Source organism: Primulina eburnea, unplaced genomic scaffold (genome assembly GCF_022965805.1).
Source record: "Primulina eburnea isolate SZY01 unplaced genomic scaffold, ASM2296580v1 ctg3_ERROPOS2889059, whole genome shotgun sequence".
In the NCBI taxonomy this organism is placed as follows: domain Eukaryota; kingdom Viridiplantae; phylum Streptophyta; class Magnoliopsida; order Lamiales; family Gesneriaceae; genus Primulina; species Primulina eburnea.
Window position 1 is genome coordinate 381,790 of NW_027331215.1, and position 19,094 is coordinate 400,883.

A 19,094-nucleotide genomic window follows, 5' to 3' on the forward strand; every position below is an offset into this window, starting at 1 on the left:
TCCTCCTTTGGTTTATTGGGGCCTGCTCCAGTATTTGGCCCAGTTCCTCTGTTTGGCCCTGCTGGTCGGTTGGCAGCGGTAGGACATTCTGCAATTCGGTGCCCCGCTTTCCCACATCCAAAACACACACCGCTTGCCCTTCGGCATTCCCCAGAGTGCTTGAAGCCACATGTTGAGCATGGCTTGAGTCCTTGGTAGTCATTGGAGGGGAATTTCCCTGAGGGAGGTCCACTCGACTGATTGGGCCTCTTGAACATTGGTCTGCCCTGAGAAGGCTGGTTGACAGGGGGTCGCTTGTTCCTGTTTTCCCTTTCTCTCCGACGAATATCAGCTTCGGCTCGGATAGCCGCACCCATCAAATCGGAAAGGTTGGCAGGTTGGTAGACCGCTAGAGCTGATTGGATCCTGCTGTTCAATCCTTTCTTAAAGCGGTGCAATTTTAGAACTTCGTCTGCCATGATTGCTGGAGCATAAGACCCGAGAGCATTGAACTGAGAGGTGTATTCCACCACTGACATGTCTGGAGTCTGAATGAAATTTTCAAATTCACTTAGCTTCTGCAGTCTGACTTCTGCCGGGTAGTACTGTTTCAGAAATGTTTCCCGGAAGATTCGCCATGTGATTGGTCCAGCAGCGGTCATGGCTGGCGAGACTGCTTCCCACCATTTAGCTGCTTTGTCTTCCAGGAAAGGCACTATTACGTCCACCTTTAGGGCATCCGGGACTTCCAACAGTCTTAACTGAGTTTCCACACTCTTTAGCCAGCTCTGGCTAACTTCAGGGTCGGCAGCGCCACTGAAAGTTGGGCACCTATTCTTGCGCAGAGACTCGTAATGAAACTTGACCCCATGCTGTGGTGGAGGTGGGGGCTGCTGATTAGCATTGGGGTTCACTAACCCCTGAAGTGTAGTCGCCACGATCGTGGCTATAGCCATTAAGTCTGCTTGGTTGAGATTGAACTGAGGTGGAGGCCCGTTGCCTCCTTCATTGTTGTTGTTGTTGTTGTTGTTGTTGTTGTTGTTAGCATAACGGGGGTTGCGGTTCTGTCTCGGTCGTCTACCGGCCATTTCCTACAAGTTAAACGTTTCTAAGAATTTGTTGTACCAATTGACAAGATTGAATAGATAAGTTATGCTGGAAAAACTGAGTAAATAAACAAACATAACTCGAATATAGATGCACGACTGAGATAAATAATAATCATATTTTATTAATTTTTTGAATTTCAAGAAACAACTGAATGAACAAAGCGTACTGAATGGAAATAAGTCATGCTGACTAAAAATAAAATAGCAACAATGGAAGGATAAACTCCTGGTAATAAGGAAAGGTAACTAAGGAACTCTAATCGTCTATCTCTCCATCTCCTATGGCAGCTATGGGCTCATCGATCTCTATCGGCTCCTCTTCTTCCGGCTCTTCCTCCGGCTCTTCCTCTTGTAGTAACTCCACCATGTGGGTGAGCTGGGCATTCTCTTCGGTAAGTTGTGTCACTTGAGTCTTAAGTCCTTGAATCTCCGCCTCAGCCACTTCCATCTCATCGTTCCAATGCTGCTGATACTGCAGATGAAATTGTTCCTTCTTTTTGACTTTATCCTTTAGAGCTTCAGCTTGCTGGACTAGGCGTTGGTTCACATATGCTAGACTGTTCATGGCCTCACAAGAATTTTCTAGCCTTCTCTTACCTCTGACATTCTGCTGTTTCTCCTCTTCCAATTCCTTACGGTATCTCTCTATATCTTCTCTCAGCTTTCCCTCTCGATACAGACTGTGCTCTATGGCCTCTCTCAAGTCCATGTTGTCTCCCCTAACTAGTTCGCCTTGATAGATAGATTGATTAAGGCGGACCTGAAGCTCTTCTTTCTCAGCGGTTAAGGTTTCGACCTCACCTCTCCTTTCACTCAATCGGGCTCTAAGTCGCCGGATCTGGCGCGACTGGTAGTGAAGGGCAAGCTCCTTCAAACGAAGGGCAGCTTGGAAACGAGTACAGGGTCGCAGGGGAGTAGATGGAGCCATTTCCTGAAATCAAAAATGGAAATGCTCAGAATCCGAAATAGGCAGTATATAACAAGTGAGAGTATGCAACATATATGAAATTTTCGAAATTTAAATAAATATATATTTTTTTTCCAAAAATGGAAAGTTTGGAATTAGACATATGGGTTCGAAGCATATGTCGAGAGGATTCCGGGACAATTGACGGAATCGAATTCGGAGTTTCCTACGAAAAGTTATAAGGGTTACAAAACTTTCATAAAACGGCAAAAACGACGTTTCGAAGGCCTAAACGAAGGAATTTCGCGATTTTTCGCTGGAGCTCCCGATTATGGTGGGGAGTCTTGATCGTTGGGCCGTTTCGGATGGGATAGCATCGGCCTCGAGTTAAAATTCCACCGAAAATTTTTTTTAGGTTTTTTTTTTTTTTGAAAATCGATTTTTCCCAACCGGACTATGAACCTGGCGGCTCTGATACCACTTAAATGTCACGCCCCGAAACTCGGAGTTGACATCGGCGTCGTTTACAATCACACAATTTAAAACGACAAGCCTTTCGTAGCACAGTTTAAACCGAATCCACTTTATAAATCATAATCTCAATAAAATTTTCCTTACAATATCGAAATAACTTAAAAGACAGAATTCAATGCGGAAGCGTAAACTGCATAATAACAATAATAAACTTAAACTCTATCTAGACTCTTGAATCATCACCATCCCCAGAATTGTTCGGACTCCTCGTCCTCGACCTGTTCTTCGGGCTTATCTGGGAAGGGTTGTAAGGGGGGTGAGTATTTGGGAATACTCAGCAAATGGGGGAAAATCGAGCACAAAATAAAACAACATGTATATTTTCGAAAATACCACATGACTTGCATAAAATTTTCGTAACCCATGCATAAACACATATCACGCACTGCAATTTATCGACCTTCTATGGTTTACTGACGTCAGTCCCTAATTTTTACTCCTCTAAGGGGGCGAGGCCGTATAGCGGTTATATCCCCCACCGCGTAAGGGTACGTCATGGTTGGGATTCCCACCCATATACGGTTGACTCCTCACAGTGCGTTTAAAATCGTATGACAATGCAAGAAGTAGAAGAAAACGAATTGTACTCGGATGGTGTTTTTATCAAAACCGAAAATCACCTATGCATAAAATTCGAAACTTTTAACTTTAACTCAAGCCCACTTACAGTGTTCTTGGATGCTAAAAAACGTAGGACGCTTGCTTCGGGATGGATCGCTCCTTGCTCTACACTCGAGCGGTACTTCGACGTGATTTCTTGAACGACCTTGGAACAGAATTTCGGCTTGGATGCTTGCTGGATTTTCGAGAGCTTTAGCTAGGAGAATTTCAAAAATATAGTGTAGGGAATTCTAGGCTTTGATGGGGTATTTATAGGTCAAAGGTTGGGAGCTAAATTAGGCACTAAAAATCATACCATAGATCATATCAAATCCCTTAATATTGGCTACAAATTTTTCTTGCTGATTTCGAAAATTTAGCTATTAAATTGGGGAGATTATCTTACAATCCAATGAGATTTAAATCCTTGCTTTCTTCCTCAATATTTTCGAAAATATGGTGTCTAGTTGGAGGGATTTGTTTTCAATTATCTATGTATCTATCCATAATAATATTAAATCCTATGCCTTAGTGAAGATTTCGAAACCTAGGGTTGTATCTCACCAAATCATGCATTATTTCCTTCCCAAATTTCGAATCTAGCTTGCCTTAATATATATCCCACAAGTCCTCTTCCAGATTTCGAAAATAACCAAGCCTTGGTGTAGATATTATCTTGATACCAATTATTTCCCAAGGTGCATGATTTATTATTAACCACCAAAATCAAATCTTAAAAATTTCCTTACACATATTTGATTACATGGTTTAAAATAAATCTCGGTTCTCACAGGTGTGAAGGATCTATGAAGATCTAGGTCAAAGGATAGACTATATATACAAGGGTCCATTCTCAATACGGTGTGATCGACGGCCGCATGAGTGTTTACTTGTGAAGACTTGCATATAAAGCACGTGAGTTCGTCAGTCAAGTGACTGTGTTGCTGTTTGGTGTTTCATACACTCAAGAACAACACTGACGCAGAGTGTTGATCGAATAGTGAATTCAGATGATTTTAAGCAAAACGGTTTTATTTTATGCATCTAGTTTTTAGGTGGTTTATTTTGATGCATGTTTAATTCCTTGGAGTGTCAAGGGAATTGATTTTGATTTTTTTTACTAGGATTGTTTTGGTGTAAACGATGGATATATTTTTGTTCTAGTGAATTTTTGTCATGAGGCGTTGCACAAGTATTTATACTTGTTCATAAGTGAAATTCAAGCATTCATTTGTTGACGTTACGTCCATATTAAATAACAAATTTCTGCTGCTGTGTTGTGTGACGTGTTGACAACACTGAGCACAACACTCAATTCTGACATACAAGTTTTTAATATTTATTTCCTGACAATTAATGCGCAACAATTCCTTCAAAGTTTATTCACTTATTCTGAATTTTCGATTTCCAAGTTAGAAGGCTAAGTGCTATGTGCCGTTATATATTTCATGACCATATTTTTAATGATACGCTTGAGAACTTATACCAGAATTCAAAATGTTAATTTTATTCCAAGAGGTTATATATATTCATCCAATCGGACAGTACTGTATTTCAATTTTTCGACTTACAGCACCACAGTGGCATATTATGAAACATTTTTTTGGGGTTTTCCAATTTTGAAAGTCTATGTCGATTTAGGTTGTTAAATTTTTATTTTAGGAGAAAGAGATTAAATATTGCGTGGTAAGTTATATATTATTTTCATTGTATGTATTTTTTTTTGTTTAATTATTCAATCTCCTTCAAAACCAAATTAATAATTAAGTAATCTTCTTATAACGAAATATGTCTATGTATTTTTACTAAGTTATGTACATATTTTATTAAATCCTTAATAATTTTGAAAATTAATTATTACATACCCTTGGCATAGTCAAATAATTAATACTAGGTGATGTTGCTGAAATTCGGGATGGTAATTGGGAGGTCGGATCTTTGCTTGGGGAGCTCGGATCGGACCTACAAAAGGTAGCTGGGAGGTCGGATCTTCACTTTGAGAGCTCGGATCGGACCTTCGAAATCTGAAAACACAAACAAGAGTGTTAGAAGGGGACCAGAAGGTTGTTCCGGTGTAGCCCCTCCGACGCTCAAGTCAGAGAACATAAAACTGATAGAATAATGTGTGTGTTGGGAGAATGTGAATATATGAATGCATAAACAATGAATGAAACTTGGTATTTATAGGAGAAGAATAGAGTCCTGATTTGGTAGATTTAGATTTTCAGAATCTTGTGCAAGATTTGGTTAGATTCTGTACAATATTTGATTTAGATCTAATTGGGCTTGATTTTTGTGGGCTACTCGTCAGTATTCACTTAAGAGCTCTCGTAGACATGATCCCGCGCAGGACCTCGGCTTCTTAGGGAGCTCGGCTTGGGAGGTCGGCCAAAGCAATTTTGGAGCAATCGTATATCATGGGCTCAGACCCGGCTCTAGGGGTAGGCGCCCTAGGCAGCCGCCTAGGGCCTCTCTTTTTGTTAGGGCCTCTAATATAATTAGGGCTTTAGTTTTGGGCTTTTTTAAATTTGAAAGTGGACTTAATCAATAAGAAAATCAAGCCCGAAAAAAAAACTCATATAACTTAATATTCTGAAATTTCATTGTTTCATCTCATCTTCTTCACAGTTACCATCATCGATCGTTCTCTTCACTTTGCCCAAAGTTCTAACCCTAACTTTGATATCAAATAAAACGGAAAATCTACACTATTAAACGAGAAATCTAGCGCTTGCAGGTATGAAATCTCACTTTATATTTCGATTCTGAATTTCTAATATAACATTCCTCTTTTTTTTAATAGATTAGATCATTTGCTGATTTTCTTGTCTGATTTTTGTTTATTCATATAGAAGTTATCGTGGTTACATTGTTTACCATTAAAGTATTTTTGTTTTGTTTGGATTCGTTGGATTTTTCGTACTTTATTTGTTAATCCAGAAGAGAAGTTGGCCTTTCTCATTGCTAGTTATTCAGGAGCAATGACTTCTAAAGTGTTGCATAAAGTAAATAAAATCAGCAAGATTCTCCAAAGAAAGGATATGGTTATTGGTGAGGGTATTAATCTCTTAAAAGGTTTGATTATCTTTTTGGAAGAATACAGAAATACTGGTTTTGAAGCCGCGAAGAGTGAAGCTGAAAAGATTGCTTTACAAATGGAGGTTGAACCCATATTTCGTGAAACTCGTATTCGTCATAAAAAAAGATTTTTTGATGAAATGCTCGAGATGAACCAATACAAGGAGCTGAAGAATATTTTCGAGTAAATTATTTTTTGCAGATGATTGATAATGCTATTTCTTCACTCAAGACAAGGTTTGAGCAGTTTCAGAAATATGAAGAGACTTTTGGATTCTTATTTAACTTGAACAAGTTGAAAGACGCAGATGATGAGAGTTTGAACAATTCATGTGCTGCACTTGAAGATTTTTTGAAACATGAGGATGATTCTGATATTAATGCACTTGAACTATTTTCTGAATTGCAGTTACTCAGAAAAGCATTACCGGATTGGATTACCAAACCACTTGAAGTCTTGGAGTATGTCAAAAATTTGCATCATGGGTTTCCTAATGCTTGGATAGCTTATAGAATATTATTAACCATTCCGGTTACAGTAGCTTCTGCCGAAAGAAGTTTCTCAAAGCTTAAGTTGATAAAGAACTATCTTCGATCAACTATGTCTCAAGATAGATTGAATGGTTTGGCCATATTGTCTATTGAGAAAAAGATGGTAGCTAAGTTTGATTACGATAATTTAGTCGACAATTTTGCGCAACAAAAAGCGCGGAGAATATGAACATTTTGTTATTTGATTTAGTTTATATATGTCATTTCCTATAATTAAATAAATTTATGTAGCATATTAGATACTGTTGATTAATTATGTGCATTTAATCATCAGTTTTTATGTGATATTTGTATATTTAATTTTAAAAAAAATTATATAAAACATTCACCTAAAAAAATAGCCTAGGGCCTCCAAATTTCTGAAGACGGCCCTGCATGGGCTGGCTAGCTACTTTAATTGTGAATTCATTTCATTCAAAAAAGTTAAAAGGCATTCATTAGGTCCTTAGCTGACATGAAATTTTTGTTTGAGTGGGTCTCATGTGAGACCGTCTCACGGATCTTAATATGTGAGACGGGTTAATCATACCCATATTCACAATAAAAAGTAATACTCTTAGCATAAAAAGTAATACGTTTTCATAGATGACCCAAATAAGAGATCCGTCTCACAAATACTATCCGTGAGACCGTCTCACACAAGTTTTTGTCTTTTTGTTTAGTACAACTAGGGGAGGGTGCCGGTGGGGTTTGCATGGCATTTTTTGGCTCTTTATAGTGGATTCAATACCGTATCTCTTTCTCTATATATAAATGCATCCGGCCAGCTAGCCCATTAACTACACATTTTCCCTATAAATAACTCTGCCAAACCACAATTCCTCATTCTTATCTATCCAAATTCTCATATATTTTTCGGAGCTAAGCACGTACGTCCACAGAGCTAAGCATGACTATATATATATATATATATCTATCTGCGTTTCATTACAGTCACGACTAAATATTCACTGTATCACACGATATTATAGAAACATTTGAGAAAGCAGAATAAGCTGCCTTTAGGTAAATCCCCGCCGGCCCTTGGCTGGTTGCATATTCATCGCTTGTTTTTTTTTCTATTTCCGACTTTTAACTAATAAAGTCATCGGAAGGATAAATTTCACGTCTTTGCTTCATCATCCATATATTATATATCATCGTATCCCACGAACCAAAAATTGTGCTTAAAAGCCATGCATCAATATTGTCCGTACGTAAACTAATGAAGTGCCGGAAGATCATTAGAATCTAGATCATAATTGTATGTTGATCTATATCTGTCGGAATTGCATCTTTTGCCATTTATTTAACTATAATGCTGTAAATTTTGGTGAATCTGTTGGCTCCGATTATATGCACCTGTATTTTCAGGTGAAAGCAGATGTGACCGAGGGTTCAACTAAGTTAGCTGAGGCTATTAGCGATGATTCTGAAGCAGTAATATGTGCTACTGGTTTTCGACCTTCATGGGATTTAACGGCTCCATGGAAGGTGAGTGAATTTCTTCGGTTTTTGTGTTCTTGGTTCTGTTACACTTTGGATGCATACTCTTCATGGACTTGTGCAATCTTCTTGTGTAGGTGGATAACTTTGGGACAGTAAACCTAGTTGAAGCTTGCAGAAACGTGGTGTATCTGGTCGAAGCATGAAATCCCCAACAGTGTAGTACTTACTTGTCACCTTAGACACAGAGCCACCATCTTTTGTTACCTCAAAGTTGACTTCATATGTAATCTTTTCAAGTTTATCTGTCAACGCCTCTCCTTCAATCAACGTGTACTTGTACACAAGGGACTCTTCATCAAGCTCATCTACGCGATATTTCAAAGATTTGAAGTTTCCACCATAAGCAAAATTAATCTGCTAGATGCTTCCGGCACCTCCATCACCTTCAGTAATCTGAATGCTGCTGATGGCTTGTGGCATCAGCTTCGGTATCAAGTTGTGTGAGTCCACAATTGAGGCCTTGAAGACTTTTGAAGGATGGATTGGAGAAATGTGCACGTCAGTGAATGTGGTAATAGCCATGTTCTTTGGTGCTTTTTCTTATTAAAAGCTGGAATATTGTTTTTGCTTGGCGAAGTTATCACAGGGAAGTGCTGTATTTATAGATTTAAAATCGGAAGTTTTAAATTCATTCATGTTTGTGGACGGCCTAATACATTCCATTTCTTGTCTATTTGTGCTGCAAAGGTTGCGGGATGCTGAAGTTTGTATTCAAGGAAAACTCCAGTTTACTCTTATTTTTCCCATTTTATTATTCTTGTTACTCGATTGATATTATTACAGAAAAAGGTATAATTCCCAGAATCTGGAATGACATTGGCGAGATTCTGGGATTTGGAGCATTATGGAGGATCGTCATCTGGGGATTTAACAAAGTTTATCCCTGTTATGACTCAGAACCTGTAGTTATAGCCTATAAATAGAATCCATGGTCACATTATATATCCAACACAATCCAATCAATAAGAACCCTCAAAACAGTAGCGAACGAAAATGGGTGTCCTTACTTTTACAGAAGAGCACGCTTCTGCAGTCTGTCCAAAAAGAATCTTTAAAGCCTCAATTCTAGACTCCAGTAACTTGATCCCAAAACTTCTCCCACAGGTAATTAAAAGCATGGAATTTCTTCAAGGCAACGGTGGAGTGGGAAGCATAAAACAAGTTAATTTTGCTGAAGGTAACTAACTAAACATCCAAACCTGTTTACGATATTGCATATAATTCTAATCCAGTTATGAGATGTGTTTTTAATCTTAATTTTATTTTTTATAGGTAGTGATCTTAAATCTTTGAAGTATCAGATTGATGAACTGAACGAAGAGACATACAGTTATAGCTACACGGTGATTGAAGGGGATACTTTAATGGACAATCTTGATAAGATAACACATGAAATCAAGTTGTTGGAAGCAGCACCAGATGGGGGTACATTTTCTAAGGTGACCAGCACTTATTAGACAAAAGGCGATTTCTCGCTGACAGAGAAAGAGATAAAAGCCGGGAAAGAGAAAGTATTGGGAGTTTACAAGGCTGTGGAGGTTTATCTGATCCAGAACCCCAGTGCTTATGCTTGAGAAATGTCATCTTTTCTGTTCTTTAAGGCCGTCATGTTTGGTTTATAAATTTTACTATGTTTGGAAATAACGAAACTCTCCACTTGTGTAGTAAATAACTCTGTTTTCAGAATACCAGCATCTTCAGCTTGAGCTCGGACATTTGTGAAAATCATCACGTAGATGAACAAGACAACACCAACCTGGTTATTTAAGTTGGTCAAACAATGTTGCTCAATTCTTGTTCACTCCAAACAAGGACGATAATTTTGTTTATCCCGTGCCTACAATTTCCTCTTTCTTTTCAACTGCTATCATTTTTATTTTCAAGTTTTTAACTAGACGAAGTTATGTGTCTCAGTTGAGATTTTAACTGTTCCTGCATGCATACTTACATCAAATTTGTTCAAGAAACAGTTTGTACAACGAATTGTATAAAACAAAATTAATATGTTAGATCCTCCCTCACTGTAATGACTCCGTGGCCCAATGGATAAGGCCGTGGTCTACAGTTCGATCCCCGGCGGAGTCGCTTCATTCTTTATTTTTTGTTTTTTCGGACTACTCTTATCTTATCTTAATAAAATAAATGCGCTTTAAAATATAATAAACATTTTTTAGGGGTTTTCCAATTTTGAAAGTCCATGTCGATTTACGTTGTTAAATTTTTATTTTTCATAATAATAAAGTCAAGAATTCGTAAATATTTTAACAAGGAGTTAATAAAAATATTTATGGTGTGTCAGGAAGTGGAAAATTAATTTCCCTACTGATCACAAAAATATGTATGTTGATAGGGATTTTACTCCAATTTTCCCGATTAAAGATTAAATATTGCGTGGTAAGTTATATATTATTTTCATTGTATGTCTTTTTTTAAAAAAATTATTCAATCTCCTTCAACACCCAAATTACTAATTAAGTAGTAATCTTCTTATAACGAAATGTGTGTGTGTATTTTTTACTAAGTTATGTACATATTTTATTAAATCCTTAATAATTTCGAAAATTAATTATTACATACCCTCAAATAATTAATACTAGGAGTTTTGAAATATATATTTTTTTGAGATAAATTTTAGTAGTATTTTAACTTGCAAGATTTTGTTTGGGCTTGGGCTTTAACGGAGCGCCGGGTTACAGATTCATCTGTATCAAAACAGATTCATCTGCTGTATCAAAACAGATTCATCTGTATCAAAATCCTATCGCTATACAGCAAAAACCCCACCCTCAAACTCTCTTCGCCGCGGAGAGAAAAGAAAAAAAGATGGAATCTTGCGGGTGTCAAATTCAGAGTAGCATGTCAGGTAAATCTATGTTTGTGCTTTAAGTTCGATCAAATTTTGTGGGTAGTTTGAGTGGATGGGAGAACTTTGGGAATTTCAAAGAATTGAACCTTTACCCATCGGTTTTCTATTGAAAGTTTTTTAAGCTTTAAAGTGTAATTCCGACGACGGAGTGGATGTGATCGAGGGATTTATTATAGGGTTTATGAGTGAGCCATGTCCTGGAAATTTATTTGAAAGTGTGGTTGAAGGTTAAAACACGTTGGTTTCTTAATACATAATAATTATATATGTTAATTTTGATTATTCCTCGTTGAATTATATAAGAACTAGATATCAAGCATGATTAGTTTGTTTCAATTCTGACTGCAGAGTCGTCGCACCTACATGGTAGGAAGAAACGTACGATGGGCCGTCGTAAAATTGAAATGAAAAAAATACAGAAAAAAGCGAGCTTGCAAGTCTCTTTTTCCAAAAGACGCACAGGGCTATTCAAAAAGGCCAGTGAATTATGCATCCTGTGCGGTTCGGAACTCTCCATCATCGTACAATCTCCGGCGAAGAAGTTTTACGCATTCCACAGCCGCAGATTCGAAATGGGAGATGTTTTTATAGATGATGCCAGAACTGAGTACGAGGAGGCTGTTAGAATGTTGGAAGAAAAGAAGAAGGAATTGATTGGTACTGCAACGAATCGTGAATTCTGGTGGGATCAGCAAATTGAGGGGATGGATGCTCAAGAACTTGAGGGATATTTGGAAAGTTTAGAATCTTTGAGGAAGAACGTTTCGTCCAGAATTGAAGAGATGGAGAAACTGTCGGGCATGATATAAAATAAATGCATTTTAAGGTTTTCCAATTTTGAAAGTCCATATCGATTTACATTGTTAAATTTTTGTTTTAGGAGAAAGAGATTAAATATTGTGTGGAAAGTTATATATTATTTTCGTTGTATGTCTTGTTTTTTTTTTTTGTTTGTTTAATTATTCAATCTCCTTCAACACCCAAATTACTAATTAAGTAATCTTCTTATAACGAAATATGTGTATGTATTTTTACTAAGTTATGTACATATTTTATTAAATCCTTAATAATTTTGAAAATTAATTATTACATACCCTCGAATAATTAATACACGGAGTGGATGTTAATTAAAATATATAGAGATTTAAAAATGAGATGGTTATCTTGTTCCTGGAATTCGTTCAGATTTGATGATTTTCAGATTTTGATATCTAAGATTATTATCGGTAAATCCAAAACATTTATTAAGACAAAACAAATCTTTTGACATATCTTGAAAGATACACTGGTTTTTCCTTTTAAAAATAAAAGATCCAATTAATTTGTTGCATTTGAACGACCAAATTAATATAGAATTGATGATTTGGCATAAACAGAAGATCACAACTGATTTGTTGATCAAATATTGTTTTGTTTGAACTTTATGATCGAATCATTTGATATATTAAATAAAAATAATTTTGAGTAAACTTTATCTGATTTTTTGGAAAGTTTGTTATGGTTCGGCAAATTTTATATTTTCTTTAGCTTAGTCATCTTTCTTCGATTTTTTTATATACTTTACATAATTTTGTAATCTATTGATGAAATATGAATTTTAAAATTCTTATTGTTGTTCAAAAAAAATTCTTATTGTTAAGAAAATGGTGGGGAGTTTTGATTGTTAAAGAAGAATTATTTTATTTTTTATAATGTTTTTTTTTAAATTTATTTTTGAAGCCATATTTCTTGATGTGTCTATCATAATACCATAATTAAGTCATTATCAGAACCTGATTCTGCACAATTGTCGAAGTTATAATCCAGTGTTGTGGGTGGGTCGTCACTGAACCATCGCTAATAAAAGCCAACGTTCTCGATTCCTCTTGTTCTTTAGTAGTGAGCGGAGGTGGTAGCTCTCTCATCTCAAATAGGATGAAGGCTGAGGGCACTGATGAACCTGGAATACAAAATGTCAAGAAAGTTATTTATTAGCTTGGCGAACCTATTGCTAGTTTGTGAATAAGATTTGAGTAGCTACCTTCCACATTTCTGATGAAGACCGTTCAGATCTCACTTTTCTGATCATTTTCAGGAACAACACAAGCCCTACAGACCAAAGATGTCTAATTAATATATATAGAGAGAGAGAGAGGCTTACATGCAGTGAACATAACATGCAGTGAACATATAATGTAAAAAGAAAAACAAGAGTTTGTTTTTGTATGGTGAAGAAGCATGCTCATGTATTTTAAAAATAGTCAAGTTACACGGACCACTAATTTTATTAATCAGATATTTGAGATGTCTTCTCCATCCCTCCCTCTTCTTCCTCTCAAGAAATAAATATATTAAATTTTAAGATAAAATCATAGTACAAAATAATGATCCACAAATATGAGATTTGCAGCATATATAACAACTTCAAATGTATGGATTCCATTTATCCCGCTGCGCCCAATTTCCCCAACTTGTAAAAAAGCGGCTTTGGATTACGCTTGTATTAGCTAATTTTTCATGTATTAGATGCATAAGGTATATAAAAAATTACTATCCATATTATCTCTAGAACTTGCAGAAAGAAAGACAAATGTGAAAACTAAAGGTTGGTACTATAGGTGCTTACCATAGCATGCCAAGGCAATTCCCAGTAAAAGAACTGATATGGAAATGAGATCTACATACACATGCGAGATGTTTACAAATCTCCATTTGTCAATCCTTGATTCCCAAAGAAATTAAAGAGAGATAGAGACGTGTTATATTTCCATTTAAACATTAACAACAGAAACAAATATGAAACTAGTCTCTGTGATCATCTACTTTCAAATGAAATAATCAATCAAGCTAGCATAGTTTGATGCCAGTGTTCGGTACAGGGCAGCCTCAGGAGATCATTTCTGTTAAACTTGTCCAGAAATAAAATTTGCAAGAAATAAAACCAAAGGACAGTCATAACATAAGACAGAGAGCGGGTACAAGACTTCAGCTTTTAGAAAAATTAAATATAAAGTTTCAAAAACTTCTCATAAACGCCCCCTTTAGATCCCCCCCCTCTTTTTCTCTTATGTCCAGGGAACAGAATGATCATTTTACTTGAGATGCAAGCAATTCTTTACAATCAGCATCATAATAAGAGCAAGAGAGGAGTATATCATAGTCTAATTAATCAGTACAAGTAAGAGAGGATAACAAAGATGAAAGGCATACATGCCTGAGCCACAACTACGGAGTCAATAGGATTCTTTCCCATCCCAATCTATATCAGCAATGAAGATGCAACCATAATTGCAGTGACTAAAACAGTAACCTGGTCGAAATTTGTTATTGGATAAGATAAAATATTAATACCAAAGAGTTTTTCTTGAAAAATGACGGCTAACACAAGCGAAAAACTGTATATGTACCAGAATCACAACTTTTTGCCGACTTCCTATTTCAATAAACCGAAAGGTGCAAAATTGCAGCAACTACTGGCACTATAATCAGTTTTACTGATCTTCTCCAGTAGGGCTTCTCTGGAGCTACATTCTTCTTCATCATCATTTGTTTGATGGCAAAGGTCCACCCTGTAAGTCACAAGTTTCAACTAAGACCGATCTGTAGTGAAATGCAAACTCTTCATATACTAAGACGATAATGGTTGGTCAGCGTATTCAAAAAGCTAGGTTTTTGTGCAAATGTGAGATTTACCCATTGAGATAAACATAATTCAACTTAATGTATTGCATATATTATTAAAAACAGAAGACATGGGAAATCATGAAAAACATATTTGATATGACACTTGTCTTTTTTTATATAGACACTGCATTAATCACACATGCAAGAGCAAAACGCCAGATTATGAATGTATCAGACACTATTATATACATTCCCTCGAAAAAGAAATTACCAAAATGACAAGAGTAGAAGAAATGCCGCAACAAACAAAATTTTGGGAAAAGCTGCAAACAAATAATATCTCTAGGTCAAATACCCACATAGGGTAACCACGGACATGTAAAAATTTATAATCCAAATAACAGCCTTGTAAGTTGTAACCTGCATACCCACGATAATGAAACCACAAGACTGTGACTAGAAAAGCCAATCCTTACAAGCAGCGAGGGGAGTTAACCCAAAATAAAGCAAATAACCTGCCGAATAATTTCCAATTCAATTTAGCAAAAAAAAGCCAAACAGGAAAGCTCCTTGAAAACTGGTAGTCAACAACAATGCAAAAGCAAATGACGTAAATCTATCATAAAACATGTGTAGAATCCAATGAAAACCATGATCATCGCAGGCAGTAACATAAAAATGTTATCGTCAAGGGAACTCCAAGCAAGCAGTGGTCTGGTTGCTGTTACAAGTTCGACATAATTCATTTTTGACTTGTCACAACTTTTTAAAGAAAACCACATCAAGGGCATACAACTGCGACAAAAAAAAAAGGGGACCTAGATATCTTACAATACATTGTCAATGAGGACTAATGAAAAAGCAAACAGATGACCGCAATCAAAGAGCTAATATAGAATCTAATAAAGCAAAGGCCTCTGAAATGACAACAATAAAAAACCAGTAATTCTCACCAAAATTTGATGTTCCAATCAGTAGATGAAAGACCTGATATTTTAAAGAAATATCAGAGAGACTCGAACAAAACAAAAGTTCAGCTAATTTTGCGCCATGAAACCTTTAGATCATATCCCAATATCTCAACCACAACACGAAAAAAAAAATAGCATTTCCGCATTAGAAAAACAAGGTATAGGGTTGCACCTCACCTATAAAACATTGAACAATGAGAGTTTGTAGTTAGGAGCAGACAATCACTGAGGTGATTGTGATAAAAGTGAAGTGATTGAGTAAAGCACTGACAAAGTAAAACAAAATTACAGATTCCCATTTAGCACATGGTACCCAGTAACTTAGAGAAACCATTTATTGTGGTAGCGTATACAAATTGCATGTTATTGCCAAAAGGATTAGTAACCAAGGGGTTTATAAAAGTGAAGTAACTGCATACCTTTTGGGCGGTCCACCCAAGATGTGAATTCCTTAAATGAATTCTTATCATCTGCAACAATGGATAGGGAATAACCAATCAGAAATCAATACTGAAGTTTATCATTTCATTTGAATGCTGAAAAAACATCACTATTGTTGATAGAGAAGTTTAAAAGGCAGCAACCAGTAGTAAATATAGCAAAAGAATATTCAACATCATATAAATCTTCAGAAGCTTGCACCCATAAAACCAAAAACACTTTACTAAAATGTTGCAAACAACTAGCAAATAAATACCGATAATAAAAAAAGTCTTACAACGAGAAATTAAATTTAAATGTTTCCACTGGTGCACTCATTAATCATGTTGCTAACACAATAGGCATATTTTACAATGTGACAGTAACATCATCAAAAAATGGCAAGAATAACGTGTTGAGCAACTGTATCAATACTCATCAACTAGCTGCATGACAAAGTTGTCAGTTTTGTGTGTCATTCACATTCAAGACCTCAGAACTCACCATCCAACAAGAACAGCTAGCAACTCCATGTAATTTGCAGTGACTATAAATGGAATTGCATCAGTGATTTAATGCAAAAAAAAATTGCTTCATGGAGAATCATTACTCGTAGAAGAAAATAATGATCTCTAACCAAACAAACCTAGATAAATCTTTCAGCTCAATATTTTAAGGTTCACAACCTCAGGAAAATATTCAAGCATTCCATTTATGCATTATCAAAAAAAGCAAAAACATCTTATGCTGAAACTGAGCTTTTAACTTGGATTTGACAGAAATCATGCACAAATTTAAAAGAAATTATATTTTGAATTCACAAACCTTGATCCTCAGCTACTAAATTGGATTGACATGTCTGATTGCTTAAAAAGAAGCCTAGAGTTGCTCCAATTATGCAATAACTTGCCACAATTAGAGCCAAACTAAATTTCAAGAAAATACTTTAAACCGTCCCCTTTACAAGCACAAAGTATAAAACCAAAACAATAATATAAATATAGACAACAAACACAAAAAAAAAGGAAAGGAAACCGATGATAGCAGAATTTTTTTCTAAAAAAATATGTCAAAGACACTTTAGAGTCCCAGCGATGCACTCTTCCACAATAACAAGATGGCGATACTACAAGAAAAGCCCATCAGTCTCATGATTAATGAAACTTAAACACACATCCATCAAACCAAAAGAATCAGAAAAAATGCAAGAATTACCTGATAGAAGGCAATAATTGCAATCCCGCCGTCAACACAAGCCAAGCCCAAATCCACCCCCACCTACCTCCTTCGGATAGCAGCTCCCATCTCTCAATTCCAGCATTTTCTTTTTATTTTTTCTTTCACACGGAAGACAAACAAACACACAGTGGCCTCCGTGTGTCCCTTAGTTTTCTGCACGAGTTTTTCACGAAACCGGCACAATTGGAGAGGCAAGATTTGCAGAGTGGTAAATATATGTGTATACAACGAAAGGGAGTGGCAAGCACTTCAGCAGTAAATGTATGTTGAGAAGAAAGTATTGTAGAGCGGCAAGAATCAAGAAGGATGCCCTTTTGTTTGAAATTTCGCTATTCGACAGATCTGCCTCCGGCTTCCCCCATCCCCACCACCCTTCTTCCCTTCGTATTTCTGTGTGTGTAATTTGTTGACTTCAAACAAAGAGTCGATTTGGGTAATTGGTTATTATTATTATTATTGTATTTTTTTATTAAAAAAATGGAGATGTGTGTAATATTGTCCGCTTTGGCCCAAGGCTTTACGGCTTTAAAACGCATCACAAGGGGTTGCTACACGCTCATTTAAATGCCCAACATCTCTCTTGTGGTTTAGCGATATGGGATTTCGCCTAACGGCCTTCTCACCCCCCCCCCTTTCGGGACTCAGCGTCCTCGCTGAGGTTTGCCCCACCATCCAAACCCACGCGGAGTCGCTTTGATATCAAATGTCACGGCCCAGCCCACTTGTAATATTGTCTGCTTTGGTCCGTGGCCTCACGGCTTTGAAACGCATCACAAGGGGTTGCTACACCCGCATTTAAATGCGCAACATCTCTCCCGTGGTGTAGCGATGTTGGATTTTGTGAGAAGAACCTTAGGCAAAATTCCACATCGCTAAACCACGGGAGAGTTGCGGGGCATTTAAAGATGAGTCCCGAAAGGTGGGGTGAGAAGGCCCTTAGGCGAAATCCCAGTTCGCTAAACCACTGGAGAGATGCTGGTCATTTAAATGAGCGTGTAACAACCCCTTGTGACGCGTTTTAAAGCAATGAAGCCTCGGGCCAAAGTGGACAATATCAGAAGTGGGCTGGGCCGTGACATTTGGTATCAGAGCTACTTCACGTGGGTTTGGATTGTGGGGCAAACCTCAGCGAGGACGCTGAGTCCCGAAAGAGGGGTTGAGAAGGCCCTTAGGCGAAATCCCACATCGCTAAACCACGGGAGATATGCTGGGCATTTAAATGAGCATGTACCAACCCCTTGTGATGCGTTTTAAAGTCGTGAGGCCTCGGGCCAAAGCGGACAATATCACAAGTAGGTTGGGCTGTGCCGTGAGATTTGGTATCAGAGCGACCCGCGTGGGTTTGGGATGGTGGGGCAAACCTCAACGATTACGCTGAGTCTCAAAAGAGAGGGTAAAAGGCCCTTAGACAAAATTCCAAATCGCTAAACTACGGGAGAGATGCTGGTCATTTAAATGAGCGTGTAACAACCCTTTGTGACGCGTTTTAAAGTCGTGAGGTCTCGGGCCAAAGCGGACAATATCACAAGTGGGCTGGGCCGTGATATTTGGTATCAGAGCGACTCTGCGTGGGCTGGGCCGTGATATTTGGTATCAGAGCGACTCTGCGTGGGTTTGGGATAGTGGGGCATACCTCAGCGAGAACGCTGAGTCCTGAAAGGGGGGGGAGAAGGCTGTTAGGCGAAATCCCAGATCGTTAAACCACGGGAGAGATACTGGGCATTTAAATGAACGTGTAGCAACCTCTT

General features: G+C 37.2%; 1 protein-coding gene, 1 long non-coding RNA gene and 2 pseudogenes across 2 annotated transcripts in view; 2 read left to right on the forward strand and 2 right to left on the reverse strand.

Moving 5' to 3' along the window:
• The window catches only part of LOC140821064 (uncharacterized), a 50,635-nt pseudogene extending 32,855 nt beyond the window's left edge, over positions 1 to 17,780 (reverse strand).
• LOC140821066 (uncharacterized) overlaps positions 1 to 19,094 on the reverse strand; it is a 77,113-nt gene that overhangs the window by 29,977 nt on the left and 28,042 nt on the right. The gene's annotated exons all lie outside the window — the stretch shown is intronic.
• Positions 6,111 to 6,928, forward strand: LOC140821047 (uncharacterized). The gene is made up of 2 exons (XM_073181457.1): positions 6,111 to 6,290; positions 6,410 to 6,928. Exons 1-2 carry the CDS (start codon positions 6,111 to 6,113, stop codon positions 6,926 to 6,928), a joined length of 699 nt encoding a protein of 232 aa, XP_073037558.1.
• Positions 8,031 to 10,473, forward strand: LOC140821065 (major allergen Pru ar 1-like; annotated as a pseudogene).

What these genes read in the sequence shown, in the direction of transcription:
- LOC140821047 (XM_073181457.1), top strand. Translation starts at nt 6,111, where the DNA reads ATGACTTCTAAAGTGTTGCATAAAGTAAATAAAATCAGCAAGATTCTC. An exon ending in AGATTGCTTTACAAATGGAG is followed by an intron (nt 6,291 to 6,409) that starts GTTGAACCCATA and finishes TATTTTTTGCAG; the next exon opens with ATGATTGATAATGCTATTTC.